At 43.6% G+C, this 20,538-nt stretch overlaps 1 protein-coding gene across 1 annotated transcript; it reads right to left on the reverse strand.

The window, feature by feature from the left end:
- Positions 1–260: 260 nt before the first annotated feature.
- On the reverse strand, positions 261–1,949 carry LOC117469306 (putative nuclease HARBI1). The gene is made up of 2 exons (XM_034113730.1): positions 1,265–1,949; positions 261–902 (listed from the first exon to the last, which is right to left on the reverse strand). Exons 1-2 carry the CDS (start codon positions 1,919–1,921, stop codon positions 657–659), a joined length of 903 nt encoding a protein of 300 aa, XP_033969621.1. The 5' UTR covers positions 1,922–1,949; the 3' UTR covers positions 261–656.
- Positions 1,950–20,538: the final 18,589 nt, after the last annotated feature.

Genomic DNA, 20,538 nt, shown 5'->3' on the forward strand with positions numbered 1-20,538 from the left:
TCTCTGGAATCAATATGATCAGTATTATGCATTTCACAAAGAAAGTTTGCATTATGATTTTTATGAATTGTATAAATTCAACTTTGATTCAACATTTGCTTATATTACTTTTACTGAAAATCCTCAAATATTGGTTAAAATACTATTTAGAGAAGGGAAGGTAACACAATCTTAACAGGTTAATATAATAGTTTTTTACTACAGTGTATGTACTATGTTTCGCTAGTGGCCAATACAGTCTGAAAATACCATATCAAAATGTACGGTTCTTTTACTATATGTGTAAATAAATACGGTACAAAATATATATGGACAACCTGACTCGGTAGAATGGGCCATATAACTTCATTCATGAGGATGATGACATTTGTTGCACATTAAGTTCAAAGAAAGTCTGGAAGTGGTTGCAGCCAATTTTATTTTTAGTTTCACACTTTTGACATTGGAGAATCACATAGTTATTTGCTTAGTTTCACACATGTGACATGCATTAAAAAGTACTAAAAACAGTTAGGATATAATACAAAAAATCCTGTAACAGTCCTCAGATTTAGCAGCCAGGTACATATACCTAGCCAGGTATATGAATATTGTACAGCAGCCTGTCGCTGAAGGAGCTGCACAGTGAGGACAGGGAATGTAACAAAGAATGTTTATCACATCTTAATAAACACCTTTAAAAAAAATGTACAGTCTATGTACATACATGGTATGGCCTCCTCTTCGTCCACAATCTGTTTTTTCAGAGCAGGGATCTTTCCAGTTTTTAAGTACATGTTTAGCTTGGAATTAGCAAAGACCCGTGCATCATGCACACTCCCAGGCCACTTTACCACGACATCCATGAATCGGTACCTGTAATCACAGACAGCCTGTACATTAAAGGAATATTTTCCTTTCCTGTTAGAAGAAGAATAGAATAGGGAGGGATGAAACCCTCTTTAATGGTCACACATGCAGAGCACACAGCACACACAGTGAAATTTGGCCTCTGCTTTTAACCCATCCTAGTACAAGGAGTCTAGTACTAGGAGCAGTGGGCAGCTATTGTACAGCGCCCGGGGAGCAATGGGAGTGGGGGGGGAAGGGGGGTGTCCGGTGCCTTGCTCAAGGGCACCACGGCAGGGCAGGAGGTGAACTGGGACCTCTCCAAGTAGAAGTCCACACTCCATATTTAGGTCTGGTCGGGGACTTGAACCAGCGACCCTACGGCTCCCAGTCCAAGCCCCTACTGACTGAGCCACTGCCGGACGTTGATGTTGATGTTGATGTAACTAGTGGAGTCGTTAGATGGCTGCTTGATTTCGATGTGGGTTCCGTCCACTGCTCCTAAACATTGTGGCATGCCATGTGTACAATGGAACCCCTCAACCAGATCCGCGGTCTCGGGCTCAGTAAAAGGCAGCTTGATGTATTTTGGACCCAGGTGGATGGTGATCGCTCTGCATGTCTCCCTAATAATGAGGGACAAAGACGGGCGGGAAACTCCGAAGGCGTTAGCAGTCTTCCGTAGCCTTCCCTCGTCGCTCAGGTAATAAAGAACCGCAGCAACCCTTTTCAGTGGATCAATTGGCGCCCTCATGTTTGTAGTTTTCTTCTCGATATATGGGCGCAGTTCTTCAGTCAGGGCAACGACAGAGGCTTTGGACATGCGGAAGTTCTCCCTCCATTCATCGTCCACGACAACGCCATTGACAAAATTGTCCCACCAACTGCTAGTTCTGCCCGGTCTTACCCAAAACTTTCTCCTGGTCGCCCTTCTGGTTGTTCTCCGCGGTGGATTTAGCCACATGTCGTGTATGTGGTTCTTCATGTCCACTAGTTGCTTGTGGTTGTCGTAGAAGCACCGTAGTTGTAGCACTAACATATTAATCATGGTCAGTAGCGTCTGGAGCACAACAGCAACCCTGTGATCCGCCATTCTTGTTGTTGTTGTTGTAGAAACAAATCAGCAATGAGGCGGGGGAGAGGTGGGAAGAGGTGCGAAGAGGCGGGGCTGTCGTTATTTTTTCAGGCAATATTCGTATAGAGGCGATTAAACGGACTCGGTTGACCCCCCAGAGCGTTTCGTTTGCAAATCTATCCACCTTGGGACCCGTTATCGTTTGTGTGGTCAGTTTCTATCGGCCTCGTCTAAATAATAGGGCTATACGCACGCGAAACTATGCAGATACAAGCCGTTTTCTCCTCGTGTAAACGGCGCCTTAATCAAATGATTGTAATGACATCAAGTTTGTCCGTAACATAGTTGACAAACTGAGTAGTGAAAACATCCTTTCCCTTAAAATAAAAAAATATATAAAAATGTTTAAGCTTTGCAACTAGTGGATATGTTACACTGAGGAATATACTAACTTGAACCACTGATTGTTCTATCTATACATTTTATTTGGCATTAGTAAATAATTATGCACATTTACAGATATTTTACATGATATGAGTGATAACACGTGTTATAAGGGCTATTTCGCACAATAGGTGTGCCTTGAGATTTTTACTTGTCCTTTGGTGTGCCTTGGGCACAAAAAGTTTGGGAACCACTGCTGTAGAGAAATGTAAACGTTCACCATCCCCCACCCGCCTACTGTATGTTGCTTTTTGACATGTAAATGGGTAACTACCCCCCCTCTGAGTGAATACCTGTTGTACCTGTCCGGGGCTAAGCCCATAGGACGATGCTCTGATGTCATCACCCTCGCACATTGGTCATATGTTTACAAAAAACGATGTTAACACTTTCTCGTTCTTAATATATGCTATATTTAGGGTCGATATGTGTTGAATTTACTTTAAAATAGCAGATCACTGTGATTCACTTCTCCGCGGCTCCTCCGTGCAGAGAGGCCCCCCCCCCCCCCGTTGACAATTCACGAGCGTCTAACTCTCTCCCCCCTGTGAAGAGATATCACAGGGGGGGGTTGGGACACACACATTCCGATGGCCAATTCGTTTTAAACAAAGAGTGGGGTGGGGGCTGGTGAACGGTATGGTCAATGTTTGTAAACACTGTGACATTTTGACTTTATTTGATCATTTCAGTTAAAAACTAACGTTCATATTTCATATTACTGTTTTGCCTGGCTGGACCTGTAATTTACAGGAAAGGAGTGCACGCTACTAAAGAGACACGCTACCATGGAAACCAAACAATGGTGTTGCTGTATTGAAGTCCGAGTGGAAACAGTCATATTTGGAGCGTTATGTTAGAATGAAACAGCGAGGTCGTGACTCACAAAAAAAAAGTGTTACTTCACTAACTGTAAGCTTGTCACTCAGAGTAACCTACAGTTAACTTAAAGGGCCCATGTCATGGCCATTTCCACTGATCATAATTACATTGTTGAGGTATACTAAAATAGATTTATACTGTGCAATTTTCCAAACTCACATTGGTTTCGCATACAGCATCTCTGTCAAGCATGTGTATTCAGCAGTATTCACTTTCTCCACTAAACGACTCGTTGGAGCTCTTGCCCCCCCCTCCCTGTGAGCCTAGTGTGCTCCGATTGGTCAGCTCGGCCACTCGTTCTGATTAGTCAACCACCAGAGAGGCTGCGCCCATGTCTAACAGTGCTTTTCCCGGCTGCTCTCAGCGTAACATCAGTCTTATCATGGCGTCAGCACAGCCGTATATTTTATATACATATATATTTTTAACTGTTGTTATAGAAGAGTGTGACGGCCCCAGGGCCTTTGTCTTACGATGGGGTGGAGCTGAAGAGGCTAATCAGCACGATCACGGACACCTCCGGACACTACGGCCCCAGTCTCTCTCCAAAGCGGCTGCAGGAAGACTAACTCTGCGATCCTCTCAACCACCTATCTGCATTTACCACAATAAATGTGCCGTGGTTTTGTAAACTCGTGTATGTCTCCTTGTCTTTGTGGCCTACGAGCCGCTCATAACAAAGAGTAAGTTATTTTTACCCGTTATAAACTACTACTGTTTGATGAGAAATCAAATCATGGTTTGCTATATATGAATTCAGGGAAGAAAGGATAGGCCTACTAAGTATTTCCATTAAACTTTATTTTTAGAAATGTACAAAATGAACATAAATATACATATATACACGGTATATCATCCATTCCTCCTCCTTGCATCTTGCCTGCGCACAGTCGGTGCGGTGCCTTTTAGCACGACGCCTCAGTAGTAGTAGAAGTGCCTTTTAGCACGTCATGGATTGTCCGCCAGGATCTGGCTGGACGAAATCAAATGCAAATCACAAAATATTAGAGAAACTTAGTTGTTTTACATTCGTTAGTAGTAGTTGTGTAATGAACAGCTTGCCTGCTAATATGCTAACCTAGCTTTGTTTACCTTGGTAGCTAACACGATATGAACGTTAGCTTGGAGGAAAGGCAACTATAATGCAGTGTAATAAAACTACTATGAACAAAAGCTAGTGGTTCATATTAGGCTAGCAATAACGTGTTTATAATTGCAATCGTATACGGGTATTCTGCTGCCATACAATGTAACTTGCATGAATACATTGTTTTGCGCTAGCATACAGCTAGCCTCGTTAGCTACATGCAGTATATGTACGGTCACAATGTACGGTAAATCACAGTACAGTATACTGTATGAGTATTCCGTGTGTGTGAATGCAGACATTCTCCTGCTATGAGATACATGTATGCAAGGCCATCTGCTGATATTAGAGTTGATATATGGAAACTCTAGCAACTTAGTTAGCACAGTTAGCACTGTGTCAATGGCTTAGCAGTCCAACACAGTTTACACATTTAAACAGTCTTGTTTGATAAATACACAAATAACAATGCAAACTTACAGGTTGTATACCCAGATCTTCCCCTGCTCCAAACGGTCCAAACAAGCTGTGCATATCCGGCCTCAAACTGGGCAATGTTTTGGAAGCTTTCGTCTGTGAAATGCCGGTTCTTCGAACCTCTGGAGGAGGAACACGCCGCTGCTGGTGTGGCCATAGCTCTTCGGGATTGGTCCATTTCGTTCCGGGTACCGCATGACATCAGGCGGTACCCGGAACTAAATGGAAGACTCAAATGGGCAGTGACGTATCTCCAACGAGGCGTTTTGGGGAGGTATTTTCTGTGTTAGAGTTTTACTCGCTACAGGGTGTACTTTGAGGGTTTTGACTCTGCACACCGTTTACATGCATAAAAACCTTCATAACACACAAGGGGACGGCTAATAACCGGAAAAGCATGACATGGGAGCTTTAACTGTTGGAAAAGAAAGATCAGAGTTAGGAGTGTGAACACACAGCTGAGAGCTGCCGTTTCATTCTGACTGTTTAAAAAACGGTAACAACGGACTATTTTTCTTAGCGGATGCATGTCAATTTAAATCAATACATAGAACTATGTTTTAAATCAATAAAAATATTTTCTAAATCCATAAAAGCATTTTAATTAATATTGGGAGTCATGTCGTTACTTTGTTGAGAATGTGGCCATGTAATAAGCGGGATAATTTGCAGCGACTTGGTCATTATGGGGAAAAATAACACCCAGGGATCAAGATCCCTCCGCGACGCGGAGGGATCAGTAATTTTTAGTGAATTACTGAGTTTAGGCACGTTAATAACATTTTAATGAAGTTGAATACAGTATATTCATATTTGTCAGTGATTTCATGTCAATTCGGCGAACATAAACGATTAAATTAGGATTAAAAATCAAGAGCCGGCTGCTGTTCGTTACGGTAACCCAACTAGGACACTTGACACAGTGGCTTTTGGCAAAGCACACAAAGAAAACAAAAAAAAACGAGAGAGATGAGTTATTGTTATTACAACGTGACTTCACTATTATTTAACAACTATTTTTATTGGGTTCTTTTATTTGGGGTTAAGTACATTGTCAGAATAAGTGAGAAATGGATTTAACTTCTGTTAGACAGCTATCATACTGAATAAATATTTATGCAAAAATGTATGGCATTAATAATGTATATCTAATTACATTTAAAAATGTATGGCATTAATAATGTATATCTAATTACATTAACTGTGAATGTCTTTCATTTTATTTAAAATGAAATAAAATTACATAAAACATTTTCCATAAAAAAGTTGATTCAAGAACAAATCAGTACTTTTCTTATATGACTATTATTGCTAAATTTGAAAGGTCTTTACCAGCTTTGGAATTATATATATATATATATATATATATATATATATATATATATATATATATATATAGCACCTTCTGCCATCCCATCTCTACTGACATATGGATCTTAACAAAGATCCGCTATACATTAGTACCAGATATACTGTACACGGACATTTTAGTGAACCAGACCAGCTGTTTCCGCCGGGTCTTCGCTTCCCGGGCATCACGTTGTTTACAAGTGTGTTCAGATGCTAAATAAAAGTTTAGCTTGTACTTTTGATACCCCGCCTCTCGGCACCACAACATCCAGTTTACTGTATTTCACATGAGCGATGTCGAACATTGAAAAGTCCTTATAAAATCTCTGTTATTAGATCAGTACTTTTCTTATATGACTATTATTGACTTGAACACTGAGAATGTATTTATTAACTTCAGACATTTGAAATATTTGAAATCAGATGAAAACAAACTGTAACGGAGCCTGCCGTGTTATCTATGATTACTATGCCTTACTGTACATTCATAATTTCAGCCGGAGGTAGGTGGTAGGCGTTGCGGAGGAGCAGATTGCGAGTGAGGTGCCTGTTCTAAACGAACTATTCCAGCTGTTATAAAGCATTAAATAAAAGTAAGCAAGGAATACAGAATGTTTCGTTACGTAACTTTGTTGAGAATGTGGCCATGTACATGTACATAATACATGGGATCATTTGCAGCGACTTGGTCATTGTGGGGAAAAATAACACCCATCCTGATCGTTTCAATGAAGTTGAATATTCATATTTGTCAGTGATTTCATGTCAATTCGGCGAACATAAACATCAATGATGATGATTAAATTAGGATTAAAAATCGGGAGAGCCGGCTCGTTCGTTTTTTCCGACTAAACAACATTATTAACAACAGAGAAGTTGATTTCACATGACTCCAGTGTGGAACCCCACTGCACCCCCTGGTGGATCAATGATCCATTGCAGCTGGCTTCACAATAATTAAATGTATTTATCATGGGGGCGGTATCAAGTCTGGCTGGGGGCCGGCCGGCCATCACGGAACGTGCACGAACCGATCACGACCCTCGCATTTTAAACTGTCCAAAATAAGACGCTTCATCTGTATGAGGCGGCGCCGCTGCGGTGTGAACAGGAAAAACCGGTACTTTTCAGGCTCCAGCTCCGAGCCGGAGCTGAAAAAGCGCCGGTGTGAAAGGGGCAAGAGAGAAGAGGGAAGAGGCTGTGTGAATTACTTTACATTGTGGATAAGGGTGGATAGCCCCCATTGTTCTGTGTGTCAAAATGAAAGACAGCCCACACACCTATCAATCATCAAACCGTGGGGTCTTATTTCATTACGTGTTGATTTCTATCAACACGTAATGTTGTATCGATGTATATAGAGATGTACAGTGTACTACAGCAAAAGTATTCTCCGTCGGGACTTCCTGCAACAACACCACGCCGTTATTGTGATTCTGATTGGCCAGAAGACATTATCAAAGATGTTTTATTAAGAAGACGATCACTACGTGACAAAAGTTTTCAAAACCGTTTCTAGTCTTCGGTATTTCCAGACAAGTGGCTGCTGAAATCAATCTTACTAACTGCTGTCTGTGCAATTTACTCCGCGCGAGTTGGCGGACTTTATTTTGCTTACTTTAACATCATTTTTCATGGTGGGGCTAAGGTGGGGCTAAGCCATTTCTTGGTATGGCTGTAGCCTACCCCAGCCATACCCTGGCGCCGCCACTGCTAGCATGTGGGGTTGCAGCTATTCTAAAAGGTCGTACCTATCATTCTTGTCGTTAAAGCCATAGATATTTAAGACGTTAAAATCCTTTCCCATGAAAGTCAAGTGTACTAGAAGTGCCCGGCCATCTTTCACCACAGTGCTGCCCTTCACCAAGATCTGGGGTTTTTTGATTAAAATGGCTACTCCATCATTTTTGTTTTGATTGGATCCACTCCATAACGATGTTTGTGGCCATAGCTCCTCCCATTGCCTATAGTGGGTTAAAAAGGGCAGACTGCATTCCTGTATTAGAAAAAGATCTGACTTATAAGAATTGAGAAAGGATAAAACAGTCTGGGCTCTAACTCTCGACTTCACACTTCTCACATTTATGGTTGAGACTGTGAGTGTCATGAGTATAGTTAAGATTAACAGGTACAACATTTTGAGCAACTAAAAAGGGTTTATGCTGTTAAAACAAAAGATTGTTAGCCAATTTCATGTGAGTCTAGCTCTTCTTTTACTCTTATGGGTGAAAGCTGACGGGGTTGCCCTTCTTTTTCCTTTCGGACTCTTGGGGTAGGCCATCTTGCGTCGAAAGTTGAGTTATTTGGGGTCGATTGCAGAACTACGTTTAAAAACGATACCTGATTTGGGGAGGTGGGGAGGAATACTCTGGATTCCTCCAGAGATGAACTGTCTGGGGAGTAGTCAGTTCTTCCTCTCTTCTCTGAGACCATGGGAAAATCAAGGGATAATTCTGATACATGCCTCTTGGACTGCTGTGCGTTGGGGAGGGGGGCGTCGTTGCTGTCGCTCTGCAGCTGAGTGACAGGGTGTTTCTCAATCGCGAGTACGCTTGCTTGGTAGCACATGTCTGCCGAGCATCTTGCTTCAGAAGCGAGTCAAGAATACTTCCTGGCATTCGGAAAACGAAGAGTGTAACACGCTAGCAAGTGTGCAGGTGTGCGTCATATGAGAGGCCCCGCCTTACATCTTCCGCCACAGATTTGGGGAAATTGGTCCGTGCGCAAAGCATTGTGGGGATTTTAAGACCGCGGAGTCTACTCATGTGCAGCCTCGATATTTCTCCAAACGGAGTACGCCGGGCTCGGTAGATTTCCAAGTATGCTGGAGATTGGAACAGTACTTCGGCGGCACTCGATGACGTAGTATGCTTGAAATAGTGGCTCTGAAGCAGCTTTACTCGCGATTGAGAAACACCCTCAGTCTCCCCTTCACTTTCAGGCACAGCTCCGCCTCCTTCCTGCATTGCATCCCCTCCACCCTCCATTGGCTGGGCACTTACCAGTCCCTCCCGTTCCCCTGTGGGAAAATCGGACGACAACCCTGACAACAATTCTGCTAAAGACCTCATGGACTGCTGCACATTGGGGAGGGGGGGATCATTGCTATCCCTCTGCGGGTGAGTGTCAGGTTCCTTTTCCTTTTCAGTTTCAGGGATAGCTCCGCCCTCTTCCTGCGTTGTACCTTCTCCACTTTCTATTTGCGGAGTATTTACAGGTCCCTCCCCTTGCCCCTCCTCACCTGCTCCCCTTTCTCCATTCACAGGATTTGGAGGGAGGTTTGCATTTTCTGTCCCCGCCTCTTCAATTAGCCCCTCACCTGTTTCCTTTTGTCTGCCATTTTGTCTACTCACTCTTGCAGCCTTAAGCTTGTTGGCAAAAGACTGAGGGCAATCTCTGAAGAGGTGGTTGGATTCTCCACAAAGATTGCACTTTCTGCCATTTGTGCACTCCTCAAAAATATGCCAAATTTGTTTACATTTATGACACACCATCTGCTGGCATTTTATTTTAATTTTATTTAGCCTTTATTTATACAGGTGTAAAATCTCATTGAGACACAAGGTCTCATTTTCAAGAGAGACCTGTCAGTGGTAACACTACCACACAAAGTTACAGACAGACAGGACACTAAACACAGAGGCAACACTAAAATACAACATCGTAAAAAAAGTAGTCATTGAAATCCATATACAGTAGTCAGATATAGCAGGTGCAAACACCCACAGATGATTTCTCCAGCTCTCCAGGCATGCCTCCGCTAGGTGCCCATGCTCTCCACACTTGCGTCAGAGTTTGGGCTGTCCCTGGTAGTGAATGTAGCCCCTGTTGTTCCCCAGTACTATCATAGATGGGAGTTGTTTAAGGCCTTGAAAGCCTTGGGGGTCTTGCCATTGTTGAATGGGGACCCGCCAGGCACAGTTCCAAATGCCGTCCTCATCTCTCACTTTGGTAGCCGGGCCTTTTACAGTGCAGTATCTGCCCAGCCAAAAGTGAATGTCTTCTGAACATCCTGACAATGACTACTTTCAAGGCATTGTCAGTTAGTTTCTCAACAGCAAAGGCAAAAAACTGGGCTTTTACAGTTTCAAATTTTGTCCAAAATTCTCTAAACGCCGTTGAGGTACAGAATCTAACATCGAAGCCTTTGTTAAAAGGAAGGGTGAGGATGCAGTTCAGATCCTCAGGGGAGAAGTTCAAAGCTTTTTGGATGAGGTTCCTGGAGAAGTCCAATCTGGACAACGCCAGCTGCCTCCCATCCTTCTCCACAAAAGTGAACCTCACACTATGGTGCCTCTGCATGCCGGCATGGTTGGCCGACATGCTAGAGGCACCACACACTTAATTGGATCTGAGTTAAACACAGCAGTTGGTTTTTATTTTATTTTTTATTTTTTGGTTCTGTTTTTTCCTTTTCCTTTTTATGTTTATTTTCATGGCTCTGTTGTTTAAGTTATATTGATAAGCATTTTTTGGTTTTGCCTGTGCGGGTATGTGTGGGTGGAGGGAGGGAGGGGGGAGTGTAGTGAGTGTACTGTGATATTACAATATAAATGAAATGGCATTGATTACTGTACACTATAATGAAATAAAAAGACTTGTAAAAAAACAAAAAAACACAGCAGACAGTGATCCCGGACCATTAAATAGTTAAAAGGGGGTACTCACACTTCCCTGGTTCAGCTGCCGGGGCCAGACGATGAGGTGTGCAACCGATGTTCCAGGTATGTTTCTCCCGGGTCCTTCCTTGGTTCAGTTGTTGGGGCCAGAGGATAAGGTTTGCAACCTATGATGTTCCCAGATCTGCAAAGACAGTGAATAATAGAGCAACAATTTACCAATACAAAACAAAACAATACAATATAATATCCTCCCAAATGAGGAGCAGAAAACAGTGCCACAACAGGCAAAAGTTTTCCCTCCAAAGGGAGGTGACCACTGTCTTAGCCAAGAGGCCAAGAGCGCAGTTTCTGATAAGAACAGATTTTTTTTATTTTTTTTATTATAACAAATCTTCAATTTACATCATTCTTATACACAGTTTACAAACAAGTAAACAAAGGACATTCAATACAAACACATATATCACTTTTACTTTTCATGTTGGTAATAACCATTAGGTGATCTGGTCTTCACCCCACCAGCCCTAAACCCCCCTTCCATCTTTCCAAAGCGGCGTGTTGTCCCCATTTCAGAATGTCCCTCTCCATTCTCCCCTTCATATCTGCCCTTACTTTTCCTATGATCCCCCTTATGCTGCTGCAGCATTTGTTCTTTACAACATCCTGCCTAGCCAGCCACAGATTTCTCTTCAGCAGGCTTACCACTAGCCAAACGGGGAACATTGCCCAATATTCACCAGGACCCGAGCCCCTTTCGATCCCATCCCATGTAATCTTAAGACCAGGAAAACTCTGTCCTAACCACCCTTCCACTCTTCTCCATGCTCCCCGTGCGAAAGGACAGTCCCACATGACATGTCTGATGGTCTCTTCATCCTTACAGTCTGGCCTAGGGCACACCGGAGACCTTGCCAATCCATGACGGTGCATGATTTCCCGCACTGGCAGGCACCTAAGCAGGCACAGCCAGTTAAGGTCCTTTAGTCTATTGTCTAGTCCCTTCGGCTGGATCCTCCTCCACACTTTGGATGGTATTCCAATGACAGGACCGACATTGATTTTCTCTCTGGCTTCTTTATATAGGGTTCTGTGATTGAGTTTCACCTCTGGCCCGGCAGCCTCCGGGTGAGCCCGAAGCCACCTTGCTGCATGGCGGTAGTGCCATGGCTGCTGTTCCGCTCTGGGCCCCAAATTGCTCCAGGCCATAAGCTCTCTTGCTTGATAAGAAAAGAAAAGGTGGATAAAATAACCAGAAGGATGTACTACTGGTCCTGATACTTCCCTACATAAAGTCGAAACAAAGATGCAGTCCATCTTCAGAGTTAAATGTGGTACATCTCTCCCCCCTGCTTCGACCCCAGCCAGCATGCGGCCTCTTGCCACATACTCGTATCTCCCACCCCATATGAAGCCAAACACGAGGCGCATGAGAGGCCTCCTCATGCTGACCGGCAACGGATATATGTATGCGAGATATAGGAGGGATGGCAATATATCTACCTTCAGCACTAATACCTTCCCTATGAAGGTCAGCTGCCTACTCTTCCAGAGACACTTTCCTCTCTACTGCCTCAAGCCGTCTTGCCCAACTCAGGGAAGCACTTTTAGTAGACTCAAAACTGACCCCCAGAACTTTTATAGGCCCTGGGCAGAAAGCAAGACCCCCTGGCGCATCTATCCTTTCTCTCCATTTCCCCAAAAACTTCACCGAGGACTTTGCACAGTTAAGCTTGGAACCGGATGCCCTGCCGAAGTCCTCTATGATTTGCAGCGAACGAATAAGGCATTCATCCCTGTCCAGCAGCAAAGTGGTGTCATCTGCATACTGGGACAGTTTCACCCGTAACCCTCTGCTGCCAGGCACTAGAATACCTCTGACCCCTGGGTCGGCCCATACACTCAAAAAAAGGACTTTGGCTGGCTGTTTCATCAAATAAAATGTAACATGTATTTTCAACGTAATAATTTCATGTTTCCAAGATGAACGTGATGAAAACATGTATGGTTTGCATGAATCGCAACAACTTCACATTTATTAGATTCATTCATGTTGAGATAAACTGAGAAAAAGGGATTAGGGTACATATGATTCCCACTCCAGAGCAGAAGGTGGCGGTATAACCACCAATAAACTGGATACCAACTAATGTAAACAGAGACAAAAATCAATCTACTTTTAAATGTTCACGGTTGTAAAGATGTGAAACAAACATGCTAGTCCATGGCGATATTGTGGTAACGTTGATAGTTAATTTGTTATTTAGTGTTATTTTTTATCTCACTTAAAAAGCCGAATGAGCCGACGAACATGCTAAAGCTAACGTCGTTAACTAGCTAGTCTGTGTAACTGCCAGTTAGGGAGATGGTTCAAATATAGGATATCAGGATTGAAAACTAAATGACGGTAGCATTACCCTGAAAAAGTTAAACGAAAAGTGTGCTACCCTAGGCGCTTATATGTCAGTAATATCAGCCCCTTTTACAAAGGAATGTTGCGCCATTATTCGGCTGCGTCACGTAAATTAGCTGCCAAGCTAGCTGCCATGCGGAGCTGACTGCCACTGTGGTTTTCGCTCGGCAGTTAATGTTATGTGACGGGTGCCGCTCTGCCAGTGTCGGTAGTCGCACTCTCTGTCTCTCCGCTAGCTCTCCCTGCTCAGCATATAGTTATGTTCGGCTCTGTGTTACTGCACCCCCGGGCCAGTAACCTACATACATGCTGCCTGCACTGCAGTGACAAAGAGCCGGCTGAAAATCGGCAACGTTTCCTTAATATTCCTCGATTTTAAATATTGATGTCCACGCATTTTCAGTAATAATGTTGTCAGGCACTTAATAATAATACGTGTGCCTGTCAGTGGCAAAAACAAGCACTTCAACTTTGAGTAATATAGAATAATGTAACAATTCAGTAGGGATGGGTACCGAGCCCCGGTTTTAATCAAAGGAGTCCCAGGAATTAATTATTAAAGACTCTGGTACCGTTAAGCTCCAATGTTATCAGTCTTTGTATCGGTACTGGAGACATTTAAAACATATGTTATATGTATTATGCTACACAAACATTATATTGCAGTTTTAGTTTTGCCAACTCCGTTTTTAATACGCAAAAAGACTGCAAAATGCGTCTATGATTATTTTGAGTATTTTCGATCTTTCCAATCTAGCGTCTGTGTGCGAGGGGGCGGGGCAGTTTACACACGCGGCTGCTACATGCAGCACACACACACACACACGGCAGAGAGCAATTTGTCTAAACATCTTGCAAAAGTACACCACACTCTACTATACTTTTTTTTTAGTAGCTCTGTAGCCCCCTCCACGAGTAACGTTTCCACGTCAGGTATTATGTAAGCAAGCAGCAACACACGGAGTTAACACAATTATACAAACATGGGTTAATGATTAGAGGTAACTGAGTTATTTATTTTGTTAAAGCTTCAGCTACAATAAAACAACCATGGTGCTGTTTCTTTTGATGTGAAATATTATTTATATATTTTAAATAAAAAGCAATGTTAATTCTGTTTACAGTTCTGTCATCACATTATTTAATGTGATTTGTCAATTCAGTTTTAAAGCTTAGCACTTAGGCTGGATCCATGTCTTTTAAATTGAAGAACTCTGTTGAATTGGTTTGGATATAACTAAGTAATTCGTCAACTTCTGTCTGATAAGGGGACTGATAAGGTTCGGTGTAAAAAAAAGCAGATGTAATGATGAGTCTTAATTTACAGCAATATTGCGAGTTCTCTGTGTAACTTAACTTTCATGTATGTTGATTGGTCTCTCTCAATTTTTCACAGCAATTCGTGACTGCAAAAGTTCCTGTGGCTGCTGTCCGACCGCAAGAGTGTCCTGTCTAACCGTACCTGTGTCTGCAATCCAACTTCATCAGTGACTGCAAGTAAAAGGTGTCATCTGCCATTCTCAAGTTCATGATTGAAATGTTTTTTTTATTTTTTGCTGGAGATTTTGTTTTGGTGGGCAAATGTGGAGGTGTAAGGAATCATATAAATAAATACATGATTTATGCAATTGCATGTCTTAAACGGACTGAACTGCTAAATCAAACCTGTGAACAGTGACATCAAAATAGCCAATCTGAGTTTTGTGGGTTTTGTTTTTTTGTTGTAGGTGAATGCAGAATTTAAGAGAATCACAACAATTAATTTGCAATCCAAGTTCTTCTCTTCGCTGGATATTCACTCTACAAGCCTGATCGACGTGTATACCAAGAAAGGTGGAGTTCAAGGGAAGAAGATCAAAAGCATCATGCTTCCCATAACCCAGGTATGAAAACAATGTAAAGGTGACAAATAAACTGAAGGAGCTGTACAAAGTCTAGGATGTTCCGTGAATAGCATAGCATCCGGAGCATTATGTTTTCGATATTTTTTTGACACTTAGCACCACATCCATTCCCCCAGTGGGGGTCATTGTATCAGAGTGAGCGGCATACTATTATGAAGGCCTAAAATAACGCACGACAAAGCTGTCCCTGACAGCAGTCTTTCATGGAAATGGCAGATTTTCCTACCCCAATGGTCACTGAGTGTACTGTAGGGCTGCAGCTATCAATTATTTTAGTAATCGAGTATTCTATCAATTATTCCAGGGAAATGTTGCCTTTACATTTTGATGATTTTGGATGTGTTAATGCTTTTTGGAAATAGTGTTTTTTGTTCTTTCTTTTTTTTCAATTTGGAAAACCCAAACTACATAAAGCTCAATATGACACATTATAGAAATGGGACGTAATGCACATCCGTGAAAATCACTCTCCTTCTTATTTGTTTTTTCACAGAGCATCGACAACAGCAGTCAAACGGCAATGGCAGAGACGGTCTTCGGAATATTTGTTTTTCGACACGAAGGTGCAGAGCCTGGGGATGACCCTGAGAACGTTGGGATCATTCTGGAGGGGGTCGAAGTGCTGGATGAGTTGGGAAACGTATCTTTTGCAGTGGCGATGATGTTTGCTCTCGTGTATGCTCTAAACTTGAGCTACCCTCCAGAGCTGAAGTTTACATTTGAAGCACTGCAGAAAATTATGATGGAGCTAGATGGAAACAGACTATCCACAAAAGGACAAGTCCTCAAAACATTGCTTTCCCGTGCCTAATGTCACTGTTTGGGATCGCCTCATGTTCCAAACACGCAGCCATCAGAGATTCGGTGACTCACCTCTTTGACAGAAATGTTGATTATATGCAAGAAGTATAAAAGTAGTTTGGTCTACTGTTGAAACTCAAGTTTGTTATACTGTTCACCCTAAAGTTGAAACATTTTAATATTTGGGAAGAAACTTTATTTTTTTAAGCATCTGTCAGTGTAAAGCATTGTTTATCTTTGCCTATTTTGTGAAATATATATTCACTGTTATATTTAATAACATCTGTCAACGTAAGCATTGTTTATCTTTGCCTATTTTGTGAAATATATATTCACTGTTATATTTAATAACATCTGTCAGTGTAAAGCATTGTATCTTTGCCTATTTTGTGAAATATATATTCACTGTTGTATTTAATAACAGTGAAACCCAGTCTGCTTGTTGGTTGAGATGGTGTTCTTAATGGGCTTTTTTTATTGCATGTTCTCTAATCTGCATACTTAGACTGACAGCATTGACGTGAGACGCGAATGCATCATCGTATTATATTTCATATAATATTTGGGAAGAAACTTTATTTTTTCAAGCATCTGCCAGTGTAAAGCATTGTTTCTCTTTGCCTATTTTGTAAAATACAATTTTATTTCAACATCTCGCGTTTGTGTTATGTTTCCACCCTTGAAGCTCACTAGACTATGTTGAAATTCTGGTTACTGTTCACTCTAAACGTTTTAAATGTGTAAACACTCAAAAGTTATTCTTTGAATTAACTTGATTAAATCATGGACAGTATTTCCACATGATGAAATGGCTTTCTTTCAGCTTTAAGCAATTACGTTGACCCAACCCAAGTAAATTAAGTTGGTAACGAACCTTATAAATAAGTAGTATCAATCCTAATAGATTACGTTGACCCAACCCAAGTAAATTAAATTGGTAACAAACCTTATAAATAAGTAGTATCAATCCTAATAATTACGTTGACCCAACCCAAGTAAATCAAGTTGGACCAATCAAATTGCTTAATCTTGAAAGAAAGTGATTTAATCATGTGGAAATATTGTCCATGATTTAATTACGTTCATTCAAAGAGTTATTTTTTTGAGTGTAGGCTGCCGCCAAAGGCTCCATATAGACAGGGGTGCACACAACTTTCTCAGTGAGGTACTCAGATGAGTACCTGGAGTCAGTGTTTGGTACTCCAACTTCTGACGATTGTCAACGGGGGGTGGTGGTAGTGGAGTACAGAGCTTCGTGACCGCGGAGCGTGTGAGCGTTGTGATCAGCTGTTTTAGCGCAGGTGATCTAACCGCCTTCTGGAAAAGCTTCACAAGTACGTCGGTACGCAAATGCGCTTTGTGACACAAGTGACGGTACGCATTTCAGATTGTTGCCGCGCATGCGTACCTGCGTACCAGCGTACCAGTTATGTGCACCCCTGCATATAGAGCACATATAGCAGTGGTGAGAGAGGGCACCCTTGCCTCACACCCGATTGTAACCGGAAAAAATCGCCTAGGTATCCGTTCACTACTACCTTGCTCCCCACGTCCATGTATAATGTGCGCAACCACCTTATAAAGACTTTACCAAAACCTAGCCTCTCCAGAATGCTGAACATAAAACTCCACTGCACCCTGTCGAACGCCTTGGTCTGGTCAAGAGCAACCAGCATGAGTGGCAGGTTTCTGTCCTCTGCCCAAGCTACAGCATCCCTTAGGAGCTGCAGGTTCCATCTTGTTGAGCGCCCTGGCACCGCACATGTCTGGTCAACATGAACCACATGGGGCATTGCTTCGCCTAGCCTATCAGTGAGAACTTTTGCCAAGAGTTTATAGTCCACACACAGCATGGTCAAAGGTCGCCAGTTACCTATTTCAGTGCGATCCCCCTTCTTATACAGGAGGGAGATCACCCCGGTGGCTAAAGATCCGCTCATTTCTCCTGCCTGCAGTACCTCTGTCAGCACCTCCAACAATACTGGCCCTAATATGCTCCAGAACTTTGCATAAAATTCCACAGGTAAGCCATCAATTCCTGGCACCTTACCCTTGTTCATTTTGTTGAGCGCACCCTCCAATTCGCTAACCGTTAGCGGGACCTCTAAAGCCTGCACTATGTCCCCTGGAACCTGGCGATCCAGGAAATCATCCCCTCTTCCCACATCTTTCTCCTTAAAGCTGTCCCTGAAATGATCTGTGGCAACCCTCACCACCTGGCCCTCTTCTGTCACTACAATACCCTGACTGTCCCTAAACCCTGTCACCACCTGCCTTGCTTTTTTAGCCCGCACAGAGCTGAAAAAAGCAGCAGAACATGTTTCTGACTGCTCAATGAACTCTGAACGTGATCTCGCCAGGAAAGCCCGGGCCTTGCCTTCAGAAACATGTCTGAGCCTTGCCTTCAAAGAGTCGCATACATTTTCATTTACAGTAGAACCACAGTTCCCCTTTGCGTACTCACGCTCTAGGAGTCGCTGCAGATGGGACATCTCCCTCTTTGACCGTCTTGCCTTCCTTTTGCAATAACCTAAGCAGAAGGTCTTAATTCTGTCCTTGGCTACCTCCCACCACTCTAGTATCCCCTGACACAGCGGTTTGAGGCCCAACACTCCCTTAAAAAACAAAGGGAACTGTTGGTTGAAAAACTTTTCCTCCAAAACACTGACATTTAGACGCCAGTAACCAGGCCCAAAAGTTAGCGCATCCACATCTACTGGAAACAGCAGGCCATCATGGTCAGAAAAGAAAACGGGGATGGTCCTGCCTGTGATCAGGTTTAAAGACCTGGAAAAAAACAAATAGTCCAAACGTTTTGCCACGCCTCTTGAGTTACGCCACGTGGGGCTGTCTATGTGTGGCTTGACCCCCTTACCCCCATCTGCCAACCCACATCTAACCATGAGTTGTGAAATATACTGGTCGCTGGCATCCCCTCCCTTCCCCAGCTCAACATTAAAATCCCCCCCTATAATTACCTGTCTATTGGTAACAAGGAAAGGCTCCACTAATGTAAACAGATTAGTCCGCTCTGCCGGTGACTGTGGTCCATATACCACAATGACCCGCAGCTTCCTTGTTCCCCAAACAATGTCTGCCCCTATTGCCCTGCCCTGGTCAATAACAAAAACATCCTCCACCCTTATTTCCTTAAAACAAAACAAAATCCCAACCCCCGTAGAGTGAACCCCCCCTACACTCCAAACTGAGTCCCCTTTCGTCCACTCCCTTGAAAACATCCCCACATCCCCCATGTCTCTCAGATGGACCTCTTGCAAAAAAACTATGGCTACATGCAAAGTGCCTAAAAAATCTAAAACAGTCCTTCTTTTAACAGTGTTCCTCATTCCTCTCACATTCAAAGTGAGAACATCAAAATAACGTGTCATGAGGATGAAATGTTAAGCCTTAACAAAGGAAAAATTACCCACTCAATTTTCACGATGCATAGGGGTCTTCACTGAAACTGTCCATCTGGTCGGCCCATAACACAGGAACCACACTTGAAGAGGTGGAGGGACTCACAACGCCCCCTTGTGTGTCATCCCCCAAGGGAGGTGGTTGCAGCAGTGGAGCAGCAGGCAGCCCCCGGTCCAGTGGCAACCCAGATGGGAGCCCAACCCCTACAACCCCTGGGTCCTCCCCCAACATCACTCCACCCAAACCATGGCCTTCGTCCGCTTTACCCCTCCCCTGGTCGCTGTCCTTCACTGGCCCCTCCCTCTTCTGCTGCCCATTTCCTTCATCCACCACCGCCACCACCTCTTTGGCCCGCCCCTTCCTGCTCGTCGCCTCTGTCTTTGGCCTTTTACTGTCTCCGACCTGCGAGCAGTCCCCATTGTCTTCTGGAGCCTCTGTTCCGAAAGCCTCCTGTATTTTACGTACCCCAGGCTTGACACCCACATCGGCTGCTACAGTTGAGTCCGTATTCCCAGCAGGCCCTCGGCCCACGCTGTCAGACCCCGAGCCGCCGCCCGGTCCCCGCTCCACCGCCGCGGCCTCCCCCGTGCCCACCGGAAACATATTCTTCTGGCACTGGATAAGCCCCTCCAGAAGGTCCTCGAACTCCGTTTCCCTCCAGTTGTTGGCCCCGGCTATCTCCGCAAACGTCCTCCTACGCTCAGGACAGCTTCGGTATAGATGGTCGATCCCACTGCAGCCATGGCAGGCCTTGGGCACTGTACAGTCTTTGGCCTCATGTCCCCTTTGGCCACAAAAACGGCAGCTGGCGCCAACGCACCCTCCCTCCACGTGGCCTGATTGCCTGCAGCGCCTGCAGAAAGCTGGCTGATGCGGGTAGAAAAGGTACCCTCGATCTGCTCCAAGGCTGAAGGAGGCAGGCGGGTGCTTGAGGCCGCCAAAACCCTCTGGCTCAGATTTAAGAAGCACCTGGAACTGCCTTCGACCTGTCCAGATCCCCATGGTGTCCTTGACATGTCTTGCTGCAGTTAGCACTTCCCCATACAGCCTCAAAAAATCAGCCAGCGCTCTGTCAGTCACAAAGGGATTAAACATGTGGACCGTGATTGTCCTGAAATTTGGTCTGTCCAAATGTAAAACCTTGTAGCAGGCTAGCGGCTTTACCATAGCAGCAGCAACACAGTCCTTAGCAACCTTCGTGTATACTTGCTCGACGTCGAAAGCCTTCTCCTGCTGGT

This window comes from Trematomus bernacchii, unplaced genomic scaffold (assembly GCF_902827165.1).
Source record: "Trematomus bernacchii unplaced genomic scaffold, fTreBer1.1, whole genome shotgun sequence".
Lineage (NCBI taxonomy): Eukaryota > Metazoa > Chordata > Actinopteri > Perciformes > Nototheniidae > Trematomus > Trematomus bernacchii.

Excerpts from the sequence above, each read along its gene's own strand:
- LOC117469306 (XM_034113730.1), bottom strand. The coding sequence starts at position 1,921 with ATGGCGGATCACAGGGTTGCTGTTGTGCTCCAGACGCTACTGACCATG. Across the intron at positions 903-1,264 it reads ACTCCACTAGTTACATCAAC|AGGAAAGGAAAATATTCCTT; the intron begins ATCAACATCAAC and ends TCTTCTTCTAAC.